The 19,189-nt window shown below is 47.7% G+C and overlaps 1 protein-coding gene across 8 annotated transcripts in view; it reads left to right on the top strand.

Moving 5' to 3' along the window:
• Positions 1 to 13,564: 13,564 nt before the first annotated feature.
• Positions 13,565 to 19,189, top strand: part of SBF1 (SET binding factor 1) — a 1,208,265-nt gene continuing 1,202,640 nt past the window's right edge. For all 8 annotated transcript variants that reach the window (XM_085653743.1, XM_085653740.1, XM_085653741.1 and 5 more), the window contains exon 1: positions 13,565 to 13,779. In XM_085653743.1, the coding sequence (XP_085509869.1) occupies positions 13,725 to 13,779 (55 nt within the window). In that variant the 5' untranslated portion in view covers positions 13,565 to 13,724. The remainder of the gene's footprint in view (positions 13,780 to 19,189) is intronic.

Here is a 19,189-nt window from a genome sequence, read left to right as displayed (position 1 = left end):
GTCTGGTGTATCCCCTTTTCGATTACCCCTTGGTGTTTTAGGTCTTGCAACTCCTTCTTAACCAGGGGGCAGAGGTGGAAAGGGATTCGCCTATTCCTGAGTGCCATGGGCTTTATGGTTTTGTCAATGTGCAAAGTTACCTTGTGGTCTTTCAGTTTCCCAAGCCCTTGGAAAAGTTGAGGGAACTCATCGAGCAGGTCTTCTGCATGCTAGTCGTGTATTTGCTCCGCGAAGAACACGAGCTCCAAGTCTTCGGCGGTGTGGCAACGAAGCAGCGTTGGCTTGTGGCCTTCCATTATGTGAAACTTACTGGCAACATCAACTTCAATCATGCCCAACAGCTGTAAGGGCTTCGTAACCCCGTAGGGGAAGATTCAGGCCGAGCTGGGGGTGAGAGGAGGACGGGCATCCAACCTTTTGTAGTGGTTTGAGTCCATGACATTTACCGATGTCCCATTGTCAATCAGGGTTTGAATCAGGACATTGTTGACGCGCACTGTGCACATAGGTGGGGGACGCCTCTTGTGACCAGAATGTCCGGCAAAGGAGATCACAAAGATGTTGTTCTCGTCATCTTCAAATTGTGCTGCGGGCCCATAGGTGGGGGGTGTCCCAGGGATGAAGAGCGGCAAATGGCGAAGGGTCGTGGTGTGCCCTCCCGAGCTGCCTCCTCTCGGCCACCCTCTTCCACCGTGGCAAACGCTGGCATAGTGGTTGATCTTGCCGCACCTAGAGCGGCAGTGGTCTGCTGGCTTGTTGTCAAAACCGCAGCATCTGCACTTTTCGGGGTCTTTTCCCGGGGAGCTCAGTAGTTGAGGTGGGCCCGGGTACCGTTGTCTGGCGTCCACCATTTCCTCTTTAATGGAAGTTGTCGTTGCCGGTGATGTATTGCCGTTCCTGACCCTGGTCGCTTACATTTCATCCGCCCGGCTGTTGGAGACTTCATGTGAGCGTGCGAGGACCAAAATTTCGTCTGACGACATGCCTGGTTGGCAGAGTATTTGGCGTCGGAGTGCGAGTGACCTACATCCCTGAATAATCTGTGCCTGGATGTCCTCATGTTGATCAATGTTCACGCATGTGCGAGCTAGCTTCTGCAGCCTGTCATAGAGCATGTCTACTGACTCTGTGTCTGTCTGTTTTGCTTGGCGTAGCTTGAACCGCTCATAGTCGGGATTCATCTGCGGGTCCAAATGTTAATTTAAGGCTTCTACCGCTGCATCGTAGTCGTTATCTTTGCCGGTGTTGGGTAAAGTACTGAATAGTTTGTACAGTTCATCGCCCTCAAACTACATCAGTAGTGATCGTTTCACAGCCCCATCTGTTTCTCGTGTACCGCAAAAATAGTGATTGAGGCGGCCTAGCCATAGTTCCCATCAAGGTGCAGCTGTAGCGGGGTCCCGCCCCAGAAGATGTGAGACCCACCCGGCGTCCATTGATCTCCAGGACCTTCACAAGTCTTTTTCTACCTGGTCCAACCCCAACATGATCCAGCCGAGACAAATACAATCCATCCATTCAAACCCATACAGAGAACCTCCTTGCAATCTTAGAGGCAGCAATAATGCCAACCACACTCGTGTGACAGTCACCCAGACTCCTTCCCCCCCTAATCCGTTATGACTTAAATGTGTATTACTTAATTGCAGATCAGCCATCTTCGACCTCATCCAACACAATGACTCAGACATTATCATCCTCACTGAAACTTGGCTAAATCCCTCTTCCACTCCGATCTTAGACCTCCTAGTGCCTCCCACTCACAACATAATTAGGCTAGACAGAGCTCTGAATTTGGGTGGTGGCCTAGCCTGTATTCATAGAATCACACTCTCGATCTCTCACTTGGTGTCCTCCAAGCCTTCCTCCTGTGAATACCTTTGTCTCAGCATCTCAAGTATGAACCTACCGGTTTGTAAACTTCACACCTTCTACCACCCCCCCAGGAGACAATCTCCCCTTCATCGAGCAACTAATGGAAATCCTCTCTGTCAATGTTGATTCAACCGTGTCCCAAATCTTCCTTGCTGATTTTAACCTTCACTGGTCTAACCCCAATGACCTCGCTGTATCTTGCCTTAAATCATTCTTAAATGATCAAGAACTGACTCAACACTATGACCAACCAACTCATATTAAAGGAGAAACTCTAGACCTCATTATCTCGAAAGGGCAGACCATAACCTTGGACTCCATTACCCCGTGTGACTGGTCCGACCACCACAGCATCCTCTTTTATATTAACAGGGAGGTGTCAATGAGGAAGGCTCAACCAACTAAATCAAAGATATGGAAAAGGGACCTTAGATCAATAAACTTTGATGAACTAGCTGCCCACTGTAAATCGTCCCTCTCCTCCCAAGCTGACTTGGTTGAGGTGCAGCCACTCACCGACTCCTACAATTCGACCATATCCAACATCATGGATGACATTGCTCAAATCCAACAAAAAAATGCCTCAATAAAAATATCCAAACCCTGGTATAATGACAACTTAAACACGGAACGCCGCAACCTTAGGGCAGTTGAACGTTCCTGGCGATCCAATCCCTACTGGGACCAACTGAAACTCGTTAGAGATGCTAGGAGCCTCTACAACAAACAAATTAAGATCGCTAAGGCTCACTACTTCAGACACCAACTGGAGCAAGCGGCAAACCGCGGCAAGAAACTTTTCGAATTGGTCAAACAGCAATCAGTTGTAGGTCCAAACCACTCTGACCCTGGTGGCAGCCCACTCTCTTGCGACGAACTTGCTGCTTTCTTCACTGAGAAAGCAAGACTCATCTCTATTGACCTCGCCTCTAAGAAGGCTCTACTACCTTCCCCCAGGGCCGTATCACCCCTTGACCTCTTAGAAAAGTGCAGTTCTACCAGCCTGAACACCAAGAACAATGGGTCATGGACACCTTTACCCCATTCAGTGAAAAAGACATCAACAAGATCCTTCAGAATATCAACCCATCCAACCACTTCAGTGACCCGTTGCCATCGGCCATCTTAAAAAAAATCAAGAATATACTCATCCCCACCTGGACAAGGATTGTAAACGCTTCTCTTTCACAAGGCACGATCCCCGATTGCATAAAAGCAGCCCAGGTATCACCTATACTAAAGAAAATGAACGCAGACAAAGATGAACTCAATAACTTCCGCCCTATCTCCAACATCCCCACCCTAGCGAAACTCATAAAAAAATGAGTACAATCCCAACTCTGTGCTCACATAGAGAATTACCAACTCCTTGACCAGCATCAATACGGCTTTCGGAAGGGGCACAGCACCGAATCGACGCTCACTCACGTTATGGATGACATTTTAAAAATGCTTGACCAAAACGAATCCTGCCTCCTGATCCTCCTTGACCTTTCCTCCGCATTCGACACGGTTAATCATGACAACCTCCTTGTCATTCTGAAAAACAGGATGGGTTTTTCTGGTCAGGTGCTACAATGGTTCTCGTCCTTCCTTCACCACAGATCTCAAAAAGTCAAGGTAAACCACTCTCTCCCAGCCCTGTCCAGGTCTTATGGGGGTTCCCCAAGGGTCCGCCCTATCTCCTATCCTCTTCAACCTGTTCTTGGAACCTTTAGCTAACTCATTAAACTCCACTAACATTCTCTTCCATATGTATGCGGACGATACGCAATACTATTTGAAAATCTCTTCCCCGGAAAACATCATCTCATTCAACACTAACTTAAACTCAATCTCCTGCTCAACACCTCCAAAACTGAATTCCTGCTCATCTCCCCTCCGAACCACATCCCTAAGCTAGACCTGTGGCTGAGTCACCTCGCTGCCTTCAACCGCACTCCTCTCATCATAGACTCAGCCAAATAGCTCAGAGTCACCATGGACAGGCACCTGAATATGAAAAATCATATCAGTAAGGTGTGTAAGGGAGCAAACCACTTAATGAGGACACTCAGAACTATTAAACCAGGTGGTTCAAGCACTTGTCTTGCTGAGGCTTGTCTACGGCAGCGCTACCCTCTGTGGCCTTCCCAAGTACACCCTGGCTCCACTAAGGGCATCACTGAACACAGCGGCTAGACTGGTTTCAGGCATGAAACGAAATGAGCACATATCCCCAGTCCTAAAATCTCTTAAATGGTTGCCCTACGAAGCACGAATTCAGGTAAAGATTGCCGTTCTGGCACACAAAGCCCTTCACTTCGATACTCCCAGGTACCTTGCGCAAAAACTTGAGCTATCTTGTGGTGTAAGAGCCTCAAGAAGCGCCAATACTTTCCTCTTGAAACCACTCATCCTTAGCAAAAAGAGAACTTGGCCTTCTCTGGCGCTGCCCCAAAGATATGATACTCTCTTCCACCAGAAGTACGCAGAATCTCCTCAACGATGGCATTCAAATTGGAAGCCAAAAGATTCCTTATAAATACATTCTTACCCTAATTGGGCTAGGCTCATCTGCTTGAAGACATTGTTTCCTACTTCCATTGTACCATCATTTGTTACTGCTCCTCTTTACCACATACTGTGACCCCCTTCACTGCCCGCCTATACCTGTTTATTGTATTACCCTCCATGGTGCAATTGTCCTGAAATCTGCGATCAATCCTGTTTTTTTTAACTCTTACTTGATGCCGATTTTGCATTTTTGTCCTTCTTTCCATCCTAATGTAAAGCGCTCTGATATCCTTCGGGATCTTGTTCGCGCTATATATAACTTTATAAATAAATACTGTGCTTCCTTCCTTTCCACTTGTGTGGACCCAGGAGGGACTCAATGGACGGCAGCCCCAAGTGTTCCCACCTCACCTTCACTTTCAACAGGCAGGGAGGCGTGCACACAGCCGCTCTGGGCAGCGCCGGAGGCAGGAGACGATGCCGTCTTGTTGAGGGGGGGAACCATGCCCCCTGTGATGCGGCATCACCAAGGGCCGCTGGCAGCCGGCAAGCACTGCGGGCAGATACAAGGACAGGAAGGTGGGTCTGCCCCGTGTAGCTCTTCGGCACTGAGGGTGCCCCTGCGTGACAGGTGGCAGCGGGTGGAGCCGCTGGACAGAAGTAAACGAGGGCACCAGCGGCGACCGGCATGGCAGCACAGGAACGAGGCAGCAGCTGGTTGGCAGCGAGGAGTCGACACTCCCTCGTCGCCAGTGTAGCGTTCAGCCCTGAAGGCACGGAAGGCCCAAGACAGCGCAGCGCCACAGGTGTAGTGACGGAGCCACCCGGCCCGTCCACGCACGCCTCACACGCATGCACGCACCCCGAAGGCGGGCTCGCCCGAGGGTTTAAATAAAGGGGCTCAGGACCGCTCGGGGTCTTGGCCCAGCAGTAAACCACAGTGTCTGTGTCCCTCATTTGCATGCTGCTCAAGCCTGTGGCCTACCCACGTGTCGCGAGTATCCTGATAGAGCAGGATACCACACTGGCAACGAGACGGGTCCCACCCATGCCTCTGTTGTGCCTCACCCACATTATCCGGTGCTGTGGTCGCGGCAGGGTGCCGCCGGGAAGGATTCCCGCGGGCGTGCGCGGCCAGCCTGTCGGCCCCGGCGTGTCATCACGGCGGGTGCCCACCCCGCGCGATGTTGCTGCTCATCAGTGGAGGTCGCGCCGTTGCGCACCTCATCAGCGGGTGCCCACCCCGCAATACCTGGTTGCCTGCCCCGACATCGGGGTCGCGCGGCGGCGGAGGTGGAGTGAAGACCGGTGGCGCCTGGAGCAGTAATCAAGAGGTGAGGCCGGCCCTGCTGGATGCGTGTCTGTGCGTGCGCCAGACCCGCTGCTCCCACGTCTGTGTGGTCGAGCCAGCGCCCCTATGCCTGCGAGGCCTGCTGTGGGCCACGCTCCCTGGGTTGCGCTCACGGCCGGCAGGTCGGAAAGAGACGTCCCCCGTGCATGCAGTGAAGCGGGAGAGCATCAGGGCCCAAGTGAGTGTGAAGTCTCCCAACTGGCCCACCAGTTTGCAAGTGCCCACAGCGGCAGCCCAGCATCTCCACACGCCAGCAACTTCTGTTTGGCCTCTCGCCCTAGAGACTGCACAGCACTTCAGGCACGTCACTTGCAGCCTGCAACCTACCAAGCGTTGACATCACTTACCTGCGTGTCACACGCACCGGTGTCTCCCACCTGGCCTCTGCGGCTGCAAGGAACATTGTACCATACTCACGCTGTCTGCGACTCCCTGCCAGAGGGCGTCCCTGCCCCACCACACCTACCCTGCTGTTCGCGCACCCAGTGTTGGTGGAACGCGTTAGCGAACAATAATGAGTGTGCAAAACGCAGATGGAGGGGGTAATGCCCCTGTGGCACCGCCACCAGTGCCCCAGCAGGCAGCTGTGCCAGATCATCCCCAGCCTGCTCAGGCCAACGCTGCCCCCCTACAGTCATTCAATGAACTCTTGGATCCCGCCACTGCTGTGGCACGCTGGAAGTCCTGGATCGGCCGCCTGGACAATTACTTCGTGGGTGTGCGGGAAACCGACGGAAGGGTGAAGAGGTCGCTTCTCATGTGCTACGGAGGGGGTGAACTGTACGAGTTGTTTGAGACGTTGCCCAACACTGGGCCGGACGATGACTACAACGGAGCGGTTGCGGCCTTGAACAGGCATTTCAACCCCCAGATAAACCCCGACTTTGAGTGGTTCAAACTCAGACAAGCGCAACAAGGAGAGGCTGAGACCATAGATATTTTCTACGCTTGTCTATGGACGTTAGTGAGTTCCTGCACGCTGCCAGACCAGAGGGAGGCGATCAGGGCGCAAGTCATTCAGGAATGTCGTTCACAGACACTGCGCTTCCTGATATTACGCCAACCGGGCATCAGTCTGGATGAGATCCTTGTGCTCGCCAGGTCCCACGAGCTGTCCAACACGCATGCGGACGAGATGGAGGCGGCCCTCAACCGGCCCACATCACAGGTTGCACCCTCCGGCAGGTAGGTGCTTCGCGAGAGGAAAGACGTGCCCCCAGTGTGGAAAACTGAACCATTTTGCAAAGGTCTGCAGGAGTGGAAGAGGAAGGGGCAACGCCCCTGGCCCACGTGGACTCTCGACGGCGGTGAGGCAACTGATAATAGAGGACCCGGTGGAGCAAGTGGACAGCACCCCACCTGGGTTTGGCCTGGGAGCTGATCCCGACGACGTATTCTTTGTGTCATTTGTCGGCTGAGAAGGAACAAAGCGCCGCCCATGTGCACCATCACCGTAGCTGGGTCTCCTGTGAGTGCCCTCATAGACACCGGAGCGTCAGTAAACATGATGGACAGTGACCAGTACGAGAAACTATTGCCACGCCCGCCACTCCTACCGTCCAAGGCAAGGATATACACATACGATGGAAAGAAATGAGCCACTTCCGCTACAAGGAGTCATGGAGGTCGAAATTGCCAACGAAGGCCATCATCTCAACATGAAGTTCCACATCACCGAGGGAAAATGAGGCACCCTCCTCAGTTGCCACACGGCAAAGGACCTGTAGTTAGTGTTCTTTGCAAACCAGGTGCATGATCTGCATGCCCGGGAGATGCTGAGAGACTTTCCCATGCTGTTTGAGGGCCTTGGTTGCATGAAGGGGATGACGTTCAAGCTACACGTCGATCCGACGGTCCGGCCCATGGCCCTGAGGCATCGGCGGGTGCCATTTCACTTGTGGCCACAAGTGGAGGAGGAGCTGAAGAAGTTGGAGGACCTGGGGTTGATAGAGAAGGTGTTGGGCCCCACACCGTGGGTGTCCCCTCTAGTCGTAGCCCCGAAACCAAAACAGCCAGGAGCCATTTGACTCTACGTTGACATCCACCTACCAAACAAGGCCTTGTAGAGGGAGCGTCATCTCACACCCACGATGGATAACATTGTGGCCGACCTGAACGGCGTCAAGTGGTTTACCAAACTCGACCTCAGTGCCAGCTATCATCAGCTGGAGCTCCACCCCCGACAGTAGGAACATCACAACATTCTCCACTCACGTAGGACTGCGTCGCTATAAAAGACTGGGCTTCGGCGTCTCTTCGGCTGTGGAGGTGTTCCAGAACACAATAAGGGAGACTCTCATGGGACTGCAGGGTGTAATAAACTTGAGCGATGACATTCTCGTATTCTCCAAGATGCTAGAGGAGCACCATGTACACCTCCGAGCCACCCTTCAACGGCTAGCAGACAACGGACTCACCCTGCACAGAGCCAAGTGCTCATTCTATCAGGAGTCGATGGACTTCTTCGGATATATCTTCTCCAGGGAAGGGCTGCGTGTTGACCCGAAGAAGGCGGCGGCCATACGTTCTGCCCCGTGGCCCACGTTAGCCACTGAAGTTCGGAGTTTCCTCAGGATGGCCAAGTACTGTGGCCAGTTCATTCCCAACCTGGCGTCCCTGTCCGAGCCACTTCGCATCCTCACAAAATCTGGTCAACTGTGGGTCTGGTGCGCGAATGAAGATCTGGCATTCCAGTCCGTCAAGGAGGCCCTCATCGACGACAAAGTCATGGCATACTTTCGCCCACATCGGCCCACCGAAGTAGTGGTGGATGCAAGTCCCGTAGGACTGGGCACAGTCCTGATGCAGGAGACAGAGTCCAAGGAATGGGTTCCAACCGCGTACGCCAGCAGGGCGTTGATTGCAACAGAGATGCGGTACGCACAGATAGAGCACAAGGACCTGGCCATTAAATGGACGTGCCAGCACTTTCATCTCTATTTGTATGGGCATAAATTCCGGGTAGTCACAGACCACAAGCCTCTGGTTCCTCTCTTCGCTGGCACATCTCGGCTTGCTCCTCCCCGGGTCGAGAGGTGGGCAGTTCCGCTGCAGGCCTACCTCTTTGAAGTTATCTTCCGTCCGGGGGTCAACAACCCTGCCGACTTCCTGTCGCGGCACCCCGGCCTGCCAGTGCCGTCCAATGCATTGGCCGATGAAGACTTCACTGAAGAGTTTGTCCGGATGGTCTCCCTCGAAGCATGTCCAGTCGCCCTAACGCTAGAAGATATCGGAAAGGCAACCGAATCCGATGAGTGCCTTGCTAAGGTCAAGACCACGTTAGCCAATAGGAACTGGTGTCACTTCCTAGACGGAATCAGCTCCCTGAATGAGGACGAAAGGCTGTTCCGACAACAAGTGTGGAGGGTCCAGAGCGAACTCAGCGAGGGCCTTCATGGAGTTGTATTGTGGGGAACCACCCTCGCGATTCCGAGGAGCCTTCAAGAAGAAGTGGTCCGTCTAGCGCACCAAGGGCATCAAGGAGTCTCGAAGACCAAGGCTAGGCTGAGGAGCAAAGTCTGGTTCCCGGGGATGGACGCCATGGTCGAGGAAGTTGTCAGCACATGCCATGCCTGGAACATTACGGGTGGCGGTCCTGCGCCCCACCCGGTAATCACAGAAGATCCATGCCTGGAGCCGTGGTCCAAAGTGAGTCTTGATTTCGGGTCATTTCCAGACGGACGGAGCACCCTGGTACTCGTCGACTCTCACTCCAAGTTCCCGTTGGTGGAGGTAGTGTCGTCAACAGCGTTTCACCACGTCAAGACCACTCTTGAGCGCGCCTTCACCATGATGGGACTGCCTGCGGAGATCAAGTCAGATAATGGGCCGCCGTTCCAGGGAAGAGACTTCCAGGAGTACCTAGCCTCCGGAGGCATTCAACACCACAAGATCATGCCACAGTGGTCCCAGGAGAACTGGGAGGTGGAACGGTTTATGCGAACAATGAACCGGGCCCTCAGAATCGGAGCTGAGAGGGGAGAAGATGCCGAGCAGTGCCTTCTGCAGTTTCTCAGTGCCTATCGTCAAACTCCACACTGCACCACCCAGTGTGCACCGGCTCACCAGGTGTTTCGGAGGACGTCAAGAGACAGTGTTCCCACGGACCCCTCGTGGAGTCCCCCAGAGTTGGATCAAGGGGCTGCCCAGACCCGAAGGAAAGCGTCCAATGATAAGGCGAGCCAAGCTCGAAGGGCACAACCGGTGAACATTCACATTGGAGACCGAGTGGTGGTGAAGGACCGCTACCCCGGCTGGAAGTATCGCACCCCGTATGAGCCCGAGGTGTGGGAGGTCATCAATGTGCACGGCACCATGGTATCTGCCATGCGCGCGACTCGCGTAGTCACGAGGAATACCTCATGGTTCAAGAAAGTCGTGAACGGTCCACCACCGACCGACCAAGCCACGGAAGACCCAGAGGAAGGGGAAGGGGTAGTCACCACGGACACCCCTCTTGGCAGCCCGGAGCCTATGCAACACCAAGCAGGAAGAGAATTAGAGACGGCGGAAGCACTGCAAAATTCTGGAGCCGTGTCCTCCGAGCCATAGAGGGACATGGAGGGGTCGGAAGCAATGAAGAACTCCGGGAGCCGGAGGTATGGTCTCCGGCCGAACCCAACCCCCAGCCAGAGACTGGGAGACTTAGCGTGGTGCACAAAGAAAGACTGAACAAAACCCGAAAGGGTCTCTGAATCTAAAAGATTGGAGGGATGTAGTGACGGAGCCACCCGGCCCGTCCACGCACGCCTCACACGTACACACACACCACGAGGGCGGGCTTGCCCGAGGGTTTAAATAAAGGGGCTCAGGACCGCTCGGGGTCTTGGCCCAGCAGTAAACCACAGTGTCTGTGTCCCTCATTTGCGTGCTGCTCAAGCCTGTGGCCTACCCACGTGTCGCGAGTATCCTGATAGAGCAGGATACCACAACACGGATACCACACACACCAGGTACACTGCTCGTCAAGTGATCACGGGCGATCGCCGCCCGTTTATTTATCCCCTCCGACTGAGCCCGGTCACGAGGGGTGTGTAACGATACAATTTAAGGGAGTTGATCCAGCGCGAAAACTGGGGGGGGGGGCAATTTACAAATATCCTCCCTGTGTCGCAGACCCGTCGTCACACTAACTCACTCAATACACGCATTCATTGGTGGGGCCCATAACGCCAACACTCATACGTTCTCTCACGAGTCTGCACACAGGAGGGATGATGCGCTGGTCATGTGGGGGAGTACCTTATTACCTATAGGAAAGAGAAATTATATTACAGATAATACATTTGAATCACCACCTATAGGATCCTAACCTTAACATCAAGACACTCCACCACTTGGTCGATGAACCAATTAGTTGGACTGGTTGATGGGGATTTAGAACCAGCTAAAACACATTTAAGCTTCAGAATCCTGTAATCTTTTATTTGAAAAATCACAAACTCAATTTTTTTGTTAATCAAATATTTTGTTTATCTAAATCTTGTTTGCAATTATAAAATTAGCATTTTGGTCAATCAAGTTGAAATTTAGTCAAACAGCACAAATCACATGTCATTTTATATTTACCTATTCTTGCTATCGGGGCTTTTCTAATCCAATTGGCTCTGCATAAACCGAATTTCTCTGCTCAATTGTCCCAATAAGCAGGCCAAGACTCAATGTCCGGATAAGTTCTCGGCTCAGCACGTCACAGTCCCAAAGATCTCCAAAGGACCAAGAATCGTGCAAGCATCTAGCTTGTCTGTCATAGCCTGTGGGGTCGGTAGGGGCGTGAGGGGAGGTAACTCCTCCCTATTCTACTACCATTTTTATAATAAAATTTGGGATAACATGAAACATTCTTTTACCAATACTACAATCTGATTGGTCAACTTGAAGGAAATTTTAACATTGTCGAACTTTATCAGACTTTTGGTTCCCAAAGAAATGTTAAGTCACTTCCTCTGTCCTGGGCATGTCCATGAAACAATGTATTCTCTTCTGGTTGTGGATATTCATTGTTCTTGTATTGGTTTTTTACTAACTGAAGTTTGGCAGTCCTCCATGTTCCTATCCTTGACCAGGAACACTGTGTTCTGACTCGAGGTTGCCTGGAGGTCTACGGATTGAAAAACAAAGTGGGGCGACCCGTGTCCCTCAGAACCTGGGTATAACGTTTATAAACAAAAATGGTTCTGTCGGGTTTAATTATCTTTGCGCCTCAATATAACTTTTGTCTTTTCCCTTGTATATAAATCTTGAAATCACCTTGTACATATTGCACCAAGTTGATCACTAGGCACCTTTTTCACATGAGCACTATATGTATATATTTGACCTATTTCTGAACAGCCTCTGTGTACTTTTGAAAAGATTAATATATCTGAATTAAGTAATTCTGATAAAATGCAAAGTGGATATGCATAAACATTGTTATTCTGATTATTCCAGATAACGCTTCCTATCTGGTTAGACGTGTGTGTCATTCATGTCCCATTGATATTTGGTTTATGTGACTCTTTATGTGCAAAGATAATTAAACCAGACAGAACCATTTTTGTTTATAAATGGAGGTCTACGGAGCCATCCGAGTCTGCGCAGTAGACTTCGTGCTGCCGAGATGTGGCCACTTCTGAACTCCATTTTGGATGTCATGGTTTGGAAGGCCCAAATGCCAGCTTAAGCAAAACAAACACAAAAGAGTAATTAATACACAGAAATGTAGATTCTAATGTTAAACCCTCACTAATCCCTTTATGTATTAGTATTTTCCTAGCTTTTAGCGACATTTAAAGCAATAAAACTCACCATTCGGTCCAAACGGGAACGCAAACATCACAAAAGCGACATAAATCATGCAATATCCTATTACCACACGTACTTTTATTAATAGGCGTACCACAGTTATTATTAGGGTTATTCTGCCATGCAAATAGCAATGAGTCCCGCGTGTAATTGGTGTTTACTAAAAGTGCAAATGGTTGATTAATATAACACTGCAAACAGTTAATTCAAATTATTAATATAAATCGGTTAAGTGATTAGTATTTTCATGCAAAATAGAGGAGATATACAAAATGTTGCTTTACCTGCTCCATCAGAGTGGCCGGGTGGCTCTCTACAGTCAGTACATTTCTAAAGTGCAAACTAAAGTGTGGTTAATCATGATGATACGTAATCATCTTGTATTTCCCTTTCCTCTTTTCATACATTTATTACACAGAATATATATGTGAGTGCTGTCTAACCGTGATTATAACGCACTCCAACTGTAAATATAAAAGAGAGCTCAAACTACTCTCCTCCAATACTCTTGGACACGTTCGCACTATATAAAACTGCAAAAGAAGGGTGAGATGCGAGACAATCCCAGAAAGAGTACAATATTACTCGTGTAACATGAATTTCAAATACTTTAATCTATATTCTCATTGGCATAATGCACCGTCTACTGTGCAAAGCAGCTACTAGGTAGTTGAGAATGACAAGGGTGTTCCTCCCTGGAATTGAGATAGACTGTCATGACATGAAGGCCCTCCTACTTCCTCACTGTCATTCGCAGCTCATTGAAGTAGAAAGAGGACTACAACAGAGACATTATTTACATATCGCCCGACTCTAAAAGCGACAGAGGAAGCAACATTGGTGCAGTTGAGACCCCACGACTCCCTGAGTGCGAACCCGCTGCCTTCTTAGATAAGAGACGGCTACTAATATAATCCAGCCACTACCAAGCGCGCTAGCGAAGTAAACAGTCCCTTTGTTCTGCGCATGAGCGAACGTCTGCCACTTGCCATTCATCTCGCACATGCGTGGTTTACAATCAGCTGAGCTGCCTGAACTCTGTGGCGTCCCCGCCCTGACTCGCCGGTCGGCGCGTGCGCAGCAGCCTCAGATCGGATTTGCAGGAAGATGGCGGCTATGGGGTGCCGCTGGGGTTCAGTGTGTGTCACCACTGCCTCTATCCTGAACCACCGCGGGACATGAGCAACAGCAGCGCCCGGGGTACCGCGACATAAGCATGACCCGCCTGGCGGACTACTTCGTGCTGGTGGGATTCGATTTAGAAAGGAGAGGTAAGGAGTATATTATGGCTGGGGGTGGGGCCAAGTGTATCATTACTGGTGTGAAGTATGCCATCACTATAGGGCGGAGACGGAGGTGACTGTTGGTTGTGTACCTTCACTTAGGGTAGACGAGGGGTGTATCCTGGAAGGAGGTATGTCAAATAGATTGGGTGGAGGGGTAAATGGTTTTCGATGAGAATGCCTTACTACTGAAGTGGTTGGGAGTGTATTTACGTTTCCGTAGAAATTAATATTAATGACAGAAGTGATTCATGTAGCAGGACGTAGAGAGCTTGAAGTGTACAGTTGCTGTACGTGTTGTAAAAGCCTAAGAAGAGTACCATTGTTATTGTAGACTGGCATCATTATTAAGGAGTCATGCCTATAACTATTCTAATGATGCACTTCTTCAACCCACTACTACGTTACCCAGAACAAACGTATGTTGCTTTCCCTCGACTGTACCATCCTACCTCTTCTATTTATGTATACATATAAAAGTGTTCACTTTTGGCAACTACTGCGTAGTGTGTTTCTTGTTGAAATGATAGGAGCAGCTCAACTGTTAAACGGCATGCTGGCGCGGCGCATTTGATTTTACTCCCCATACATGCGGAAACACACCCATTTAGAAGTAGCTGAGACACAACTGTACCGAGTTTCCACGTGCAATGCCGTGGTAATATCTATGTTTAGATCATTGATGTGCCACAAGAAGGTACTCCACTAGATTTGGTGCGTGATGGGAAAATGAACTTTATTGTAAATAGTACATCGTTTCATTTATATACCTTTTCAGCTCACATTAAAAGCAAAGGTTACATAAAGTGGAAGCTCAAAGTTTGAAATACATTTTTTATTTTGATTCAGTGCTCTTAAATCACCCTCCCCAATCCCACGAATGGGAAATTATACAATTCATGTGCATGGTAACCATACAGTTTTGCGGTGTGCCTGATGTACCATTATTAGGGAAGAGGTCTGTCAGTTAGGGGGCAAGGGTTACAGGGTACCATTCATGGGACGCATTAAACATGCCGAGTGTGCAAAGAAGGAATGCCTATGTCAGTAGTAATTTTTGGAGGAAAGATGTTTACCACAAGGGTGTAGGACTAGTTCAAGCGAAACCCATGTGTGGACAAAATTGTTTAGTTTACCTGATTGCACTTCATACTGAGGCATCGAGAGATGTGTTGTTGATGGAAGGATGCTATAAGAGTAGAGCTTGACTAAGAGGTGACAAACACGATCCTGAGTTAGATAAGCTGACAAAAGAAAGTAGGACTAAAGTGGCAACTCTTCTGTGTGCAACTTTGTTGAGTGCAGCAGAAGGAAAGGGTATGCTTGGGTTCTGGACAAGTGGCAGTGGCTCTTGAGATGGCACAGCTGTGGGAAAGGCATTGCTTTTGTTGGTGGACTATTCTGTGGTAGGGGGAGTAGAGTTCGGAATGAGGTAACCCTTGATCAGGGCCACCTTCATGGGCCAAGGTACTATCTTATGGATATCTGAGAACTCGATGACTGGTACTATTGCTTTTTTTCATAAGAGTTTTGTTGGTTTGCTCCTTTATTTGTCCCGTTTGGAAGAGATCCGTTTGAATAATGGCAATTTAAGATTTATAGCTTCCTGCCTCTTTGACACTTCTTTTATTTTGCTACCTATTTGGCCAATTCTATTGGCTTACTGCTTCTACGACGTGTTTGATTCGCTTAGTGTTTGTTAATAGATTTCATTGGTTTATTGTTTATCTGAGAGGTTCTGTTGGCTTGCTCCCGTTGACAGGTTTATTAGTATGCTACTTGACTGACATTTAGATTGTCGTCTGCCTATGTGACAATTTTTGTTGGCTTGATACATGTTTAATGTTCAATTGGCTTGATGCTGGGCGCCTGCTGGTTTGCAGTTGTCCTTGTGTCAGTTTGACAGGTTATGTTGATTTGTTGCCATTTGATTGGTTCAGTTTTCTGTGCCTCTATTCACCTCCTGCCCTTTTGAAGGTTTTTGTTGGCTGGTTGCTTGTATGATCGTTTCAGATAAAGTGCTGCTCCTTCAGTGACTTCTTTTGACTTTCTGCCACTTAAAAGGCTCTGTTATTTGGATGCCTGTTGACATTTCGTTGAATTGATGCTGTTCGATATTTTCATTTGACTTGCTGGTCTTTGAAATGGCCTTAATCTTACTGTCTGCTGATTACTCTTGTTGGCCTGCTTATTGTATGAGTGGAATGGAGGACTTACTGTCGAACTGGATTTTTTTTGGACTTCTTTCATATTACATTGACTTGCTGCATTTATGACTGTTTTTGTTGGGTTGCAACCTTTGATGTATTTTGTTTGTTTTTTTGGGGGGGGGGGAGAGACTAACTGCATGTGCGTTTATTAACATTGGTCCTCTCTCTTTGTGACTTTTTTTGGCTTGTGTGACTGATTCCCTGGGCTTGCTGGCTGTTGATAGGATGCACTTGCTTACTGTTTGACTGACTCATGCCATTGGCTTGCTGCCTGGTTGAAGGCTAAGTTGTCTTTCTACCTGATTTGCAAGGCTTTCTTCCTAGCCGTCCCCTTCTCATGGTTTTACTGCCTGGGATCCTTTCGGCTTCTACTGACTTTCTGTCCTTGAAGTTTTTAAGGATTTTGTTTGACGGTTCTTTGTGCTTCAGTGCTTGTGGGACTGCGTTCCTCTTGCTTTACTGGTTGTATTGCAACATTTTTATAACACGTTTTAGCCATTGTCAGGCTGTTGAATCGCCTACATACATTGGTAGCATGCTACACAGTGTATGGTGTGAGGTTTGAAAGAATGTTGTTTATGTTTTGATCCTATGTGGGAATAGTTTCCATGCTGTGCATGATGACTACCAAGGTGCGGTTATTGTGTTGGGACTCAACGCTTAGTTTGATGGATGAAGAAGTGTTAGCGATAGGTATGCAGTTTGTTTTTCAGTAAGCTGGCAGCTTTGAGCAGCTCTGCCGGTCCCTTTTTTGGTAAATACTTATGTTCATAGTCCATAGCTGGTTACTGTACTGGGTTGTCCATTCAAAGATGTTGAGTTTAAAGTTAATGGTCCTGAGCAGGCATAAGTTAAAGGGAGAAGTGATGGAGAGATCTCCTGGGATAAACTTTGTTAGGTTGTGTCTGATAATGTTCTTTGGCGTGCTGTATTTTATAGTACTAGTGGCATGCTTTTTTTTGACGGGTTCTATTTTCTTTACGTCTGCTGATCTTTCTAGAGAAATGGACAGAATTATTTTTGTATGTTGACATACTGATGATTTAATCCTTTTTGGATGACTATGTTCCTTTGCATTCCTATCCTTTATTTTTCTAAGGATTTACTGTCTACTTCAAAGTCTTGTCCAGCATCTTCAGAGGTTTCTTTGAGTTCTCGCTATCTGGACTGGTTTGGTGTCTGTTAGATCATTGCTGAGTTGTTTTTGTCAACGTTTGTCAACGTTTGTTTTCCATGTGCTGACTACTGCAGATTGTTGCTCTGCATAGAAGTAGGGAAAGGTCTACTATCTACTTCAGTATGCTGTCTGTTTTGTGTATGCTTTGTTTTGTCATGAACAGAAAAGGAATTTTAGTGCATTAAATTGGCTTCTCTAATGCAACCAGCAGTGTGCTCTTCGTTTTATATGCAGTTGGGACAAGAGAGTTGATATGAAACTTGTGTTTGTAATGCCACCATTCATATTACAATTTTACATTCATATGTAGGCCTGGTCCACACACTGATCATGATTAAATTCAAGGGCCTATCTTAAGAGCTGGGACTTGATACCTTCAGTTAGAACTTCATAATCCAGAAAGGGTGCGTTATGTTTCAGTATGAAAGGTCACTTCTAATGTCCACTGTGTTATCCATTGAGTATTTTCCTGTGTTTCATATTTTTTCTGTCTGAATTCAGTGTTCAATCCTTCAAACTTCCGTTTTGTGGGGTTTCTCCATGTTATGATATACATGGAGAGTCATTTAAAGAAGTGTATTATTCATCGATGTTAGCTTTTTCTTTAGCAATACAAGTTACCAAATCTTTTTTTCTTTTTATTAAATGACTGCGGTGGACAATATTGAATGTGTGTCCTTCCCATATTTTTTTGTTTCTTTACTATTGTTTTAGTAATTTGTTGTAGCTTTCTGTCTAATATTGTAGTTCCTTGTGTATGTCCAATATGTTAGCACAGATAGATCTCAGACTTAAGTTAATATGAAGGCGTTTCCGTTTAAATACTTATTGTGAAGAGGAAAGCTAGCACAGACTTACTATAACTTACTGAATCTGGTGTTGGGTTCTTGAAAATGTGAAATTTGTTTTCGTCCAATTAAATTAAACATCTGGAATAACTCACTGATATGGGCTGTGCCTTTTTGGGACCAGCTAGTTATGCATTTGTGTAATTTACCTATTGACCGGGCTTGTAGTGCACTGATGTTGGACAAAATCACCTTATGCTTTTTGTTGTGCTCACAAATCTCATTTATGTTGACAGTTTAAACTAAAAAGGCTTCTTTTGTATTAATTAAATAGATGTGCTTATTTGACATGCGCTGAAGCAGAAACTTATGAATTGTTCACAAGTGTAGATTTCTGGTCCTGGCCCCACTTTCCTTCACGGTTATGATGTTGAGTGTCCTATTAGGTTGTTTTACTGTTCTGTACTGTACAGCTGAGTCGGACTTGCTCATGAACTGATGAGCAATTCTCAACAAATATTAGTGTTGTATTTCCTATATTGTTTTTGTATTCTTTTCAAACTGGAATAACAGAATAATTTTGTTCTGATCAGTATTACTGCACAACATTCTTGCACTTAATATAGTGGCCCTTCACTAATATTTAAAGTATGCATTTCAGATTTGTTTATTGCTGGGCAGGTGTTTGGTTGTTTTACTTTTTTATATTTGCTTCAACTAAGTAGTTTCTTCAGTTTGGCCGCATTTTGAAGCCACAAAGTGTTCTTTTAAAAAAAAAAAATTAAATAATAAATGAAAATCTATGCACAGAAAATTAAATATCTAAGCTACAGTACAATTTAGAATTTATAAAAGGCAAACCTTTACTGATATGTTATATGAATTGTAGTGCAAAGGTCCACCCTTTGCATCTTCTTATATACTTTCACACAGCATTTTACATGTTCACAGGATTCAATGGATTAGCGGAATATATCTACCCCTTTGGAAATGTGTATATCCTGCTGATTAAAAGGATGCTCATATGCTCTTACCAAAGAGTGTTCGCGGTTTTCTTTCTGCTTCCTCTGTAGAGCAGTGTCAGTGTGTTGGCTTAACAATTCACATGTAACTATTTTTTCATATGCTCTCAGATTAATTTTACCTGCATCGACCATCTTTTACAATGGGGCTGTGGTAATCGCCCGCTCTTAACCTGCTGGCCATCCCACCATTTTTACAGT

The sequence above is a fragment of the Triturus cristatus genome, chromosome 4_1, assembly GCF_964204655.1.
Source record: "Triturus cristatus chromosome 4_1, aTriCri1.1, whole genome shotgun sequence".
Lineage (NCBI taxonomy): Eukaryota > Metazoa > Chordata > Amphibia > Caudata > Salamandridae > Triturus > Triturus cristatus.
This window is presented reverse-complemented; position numbering and strand designations above follow the sequence as displayed.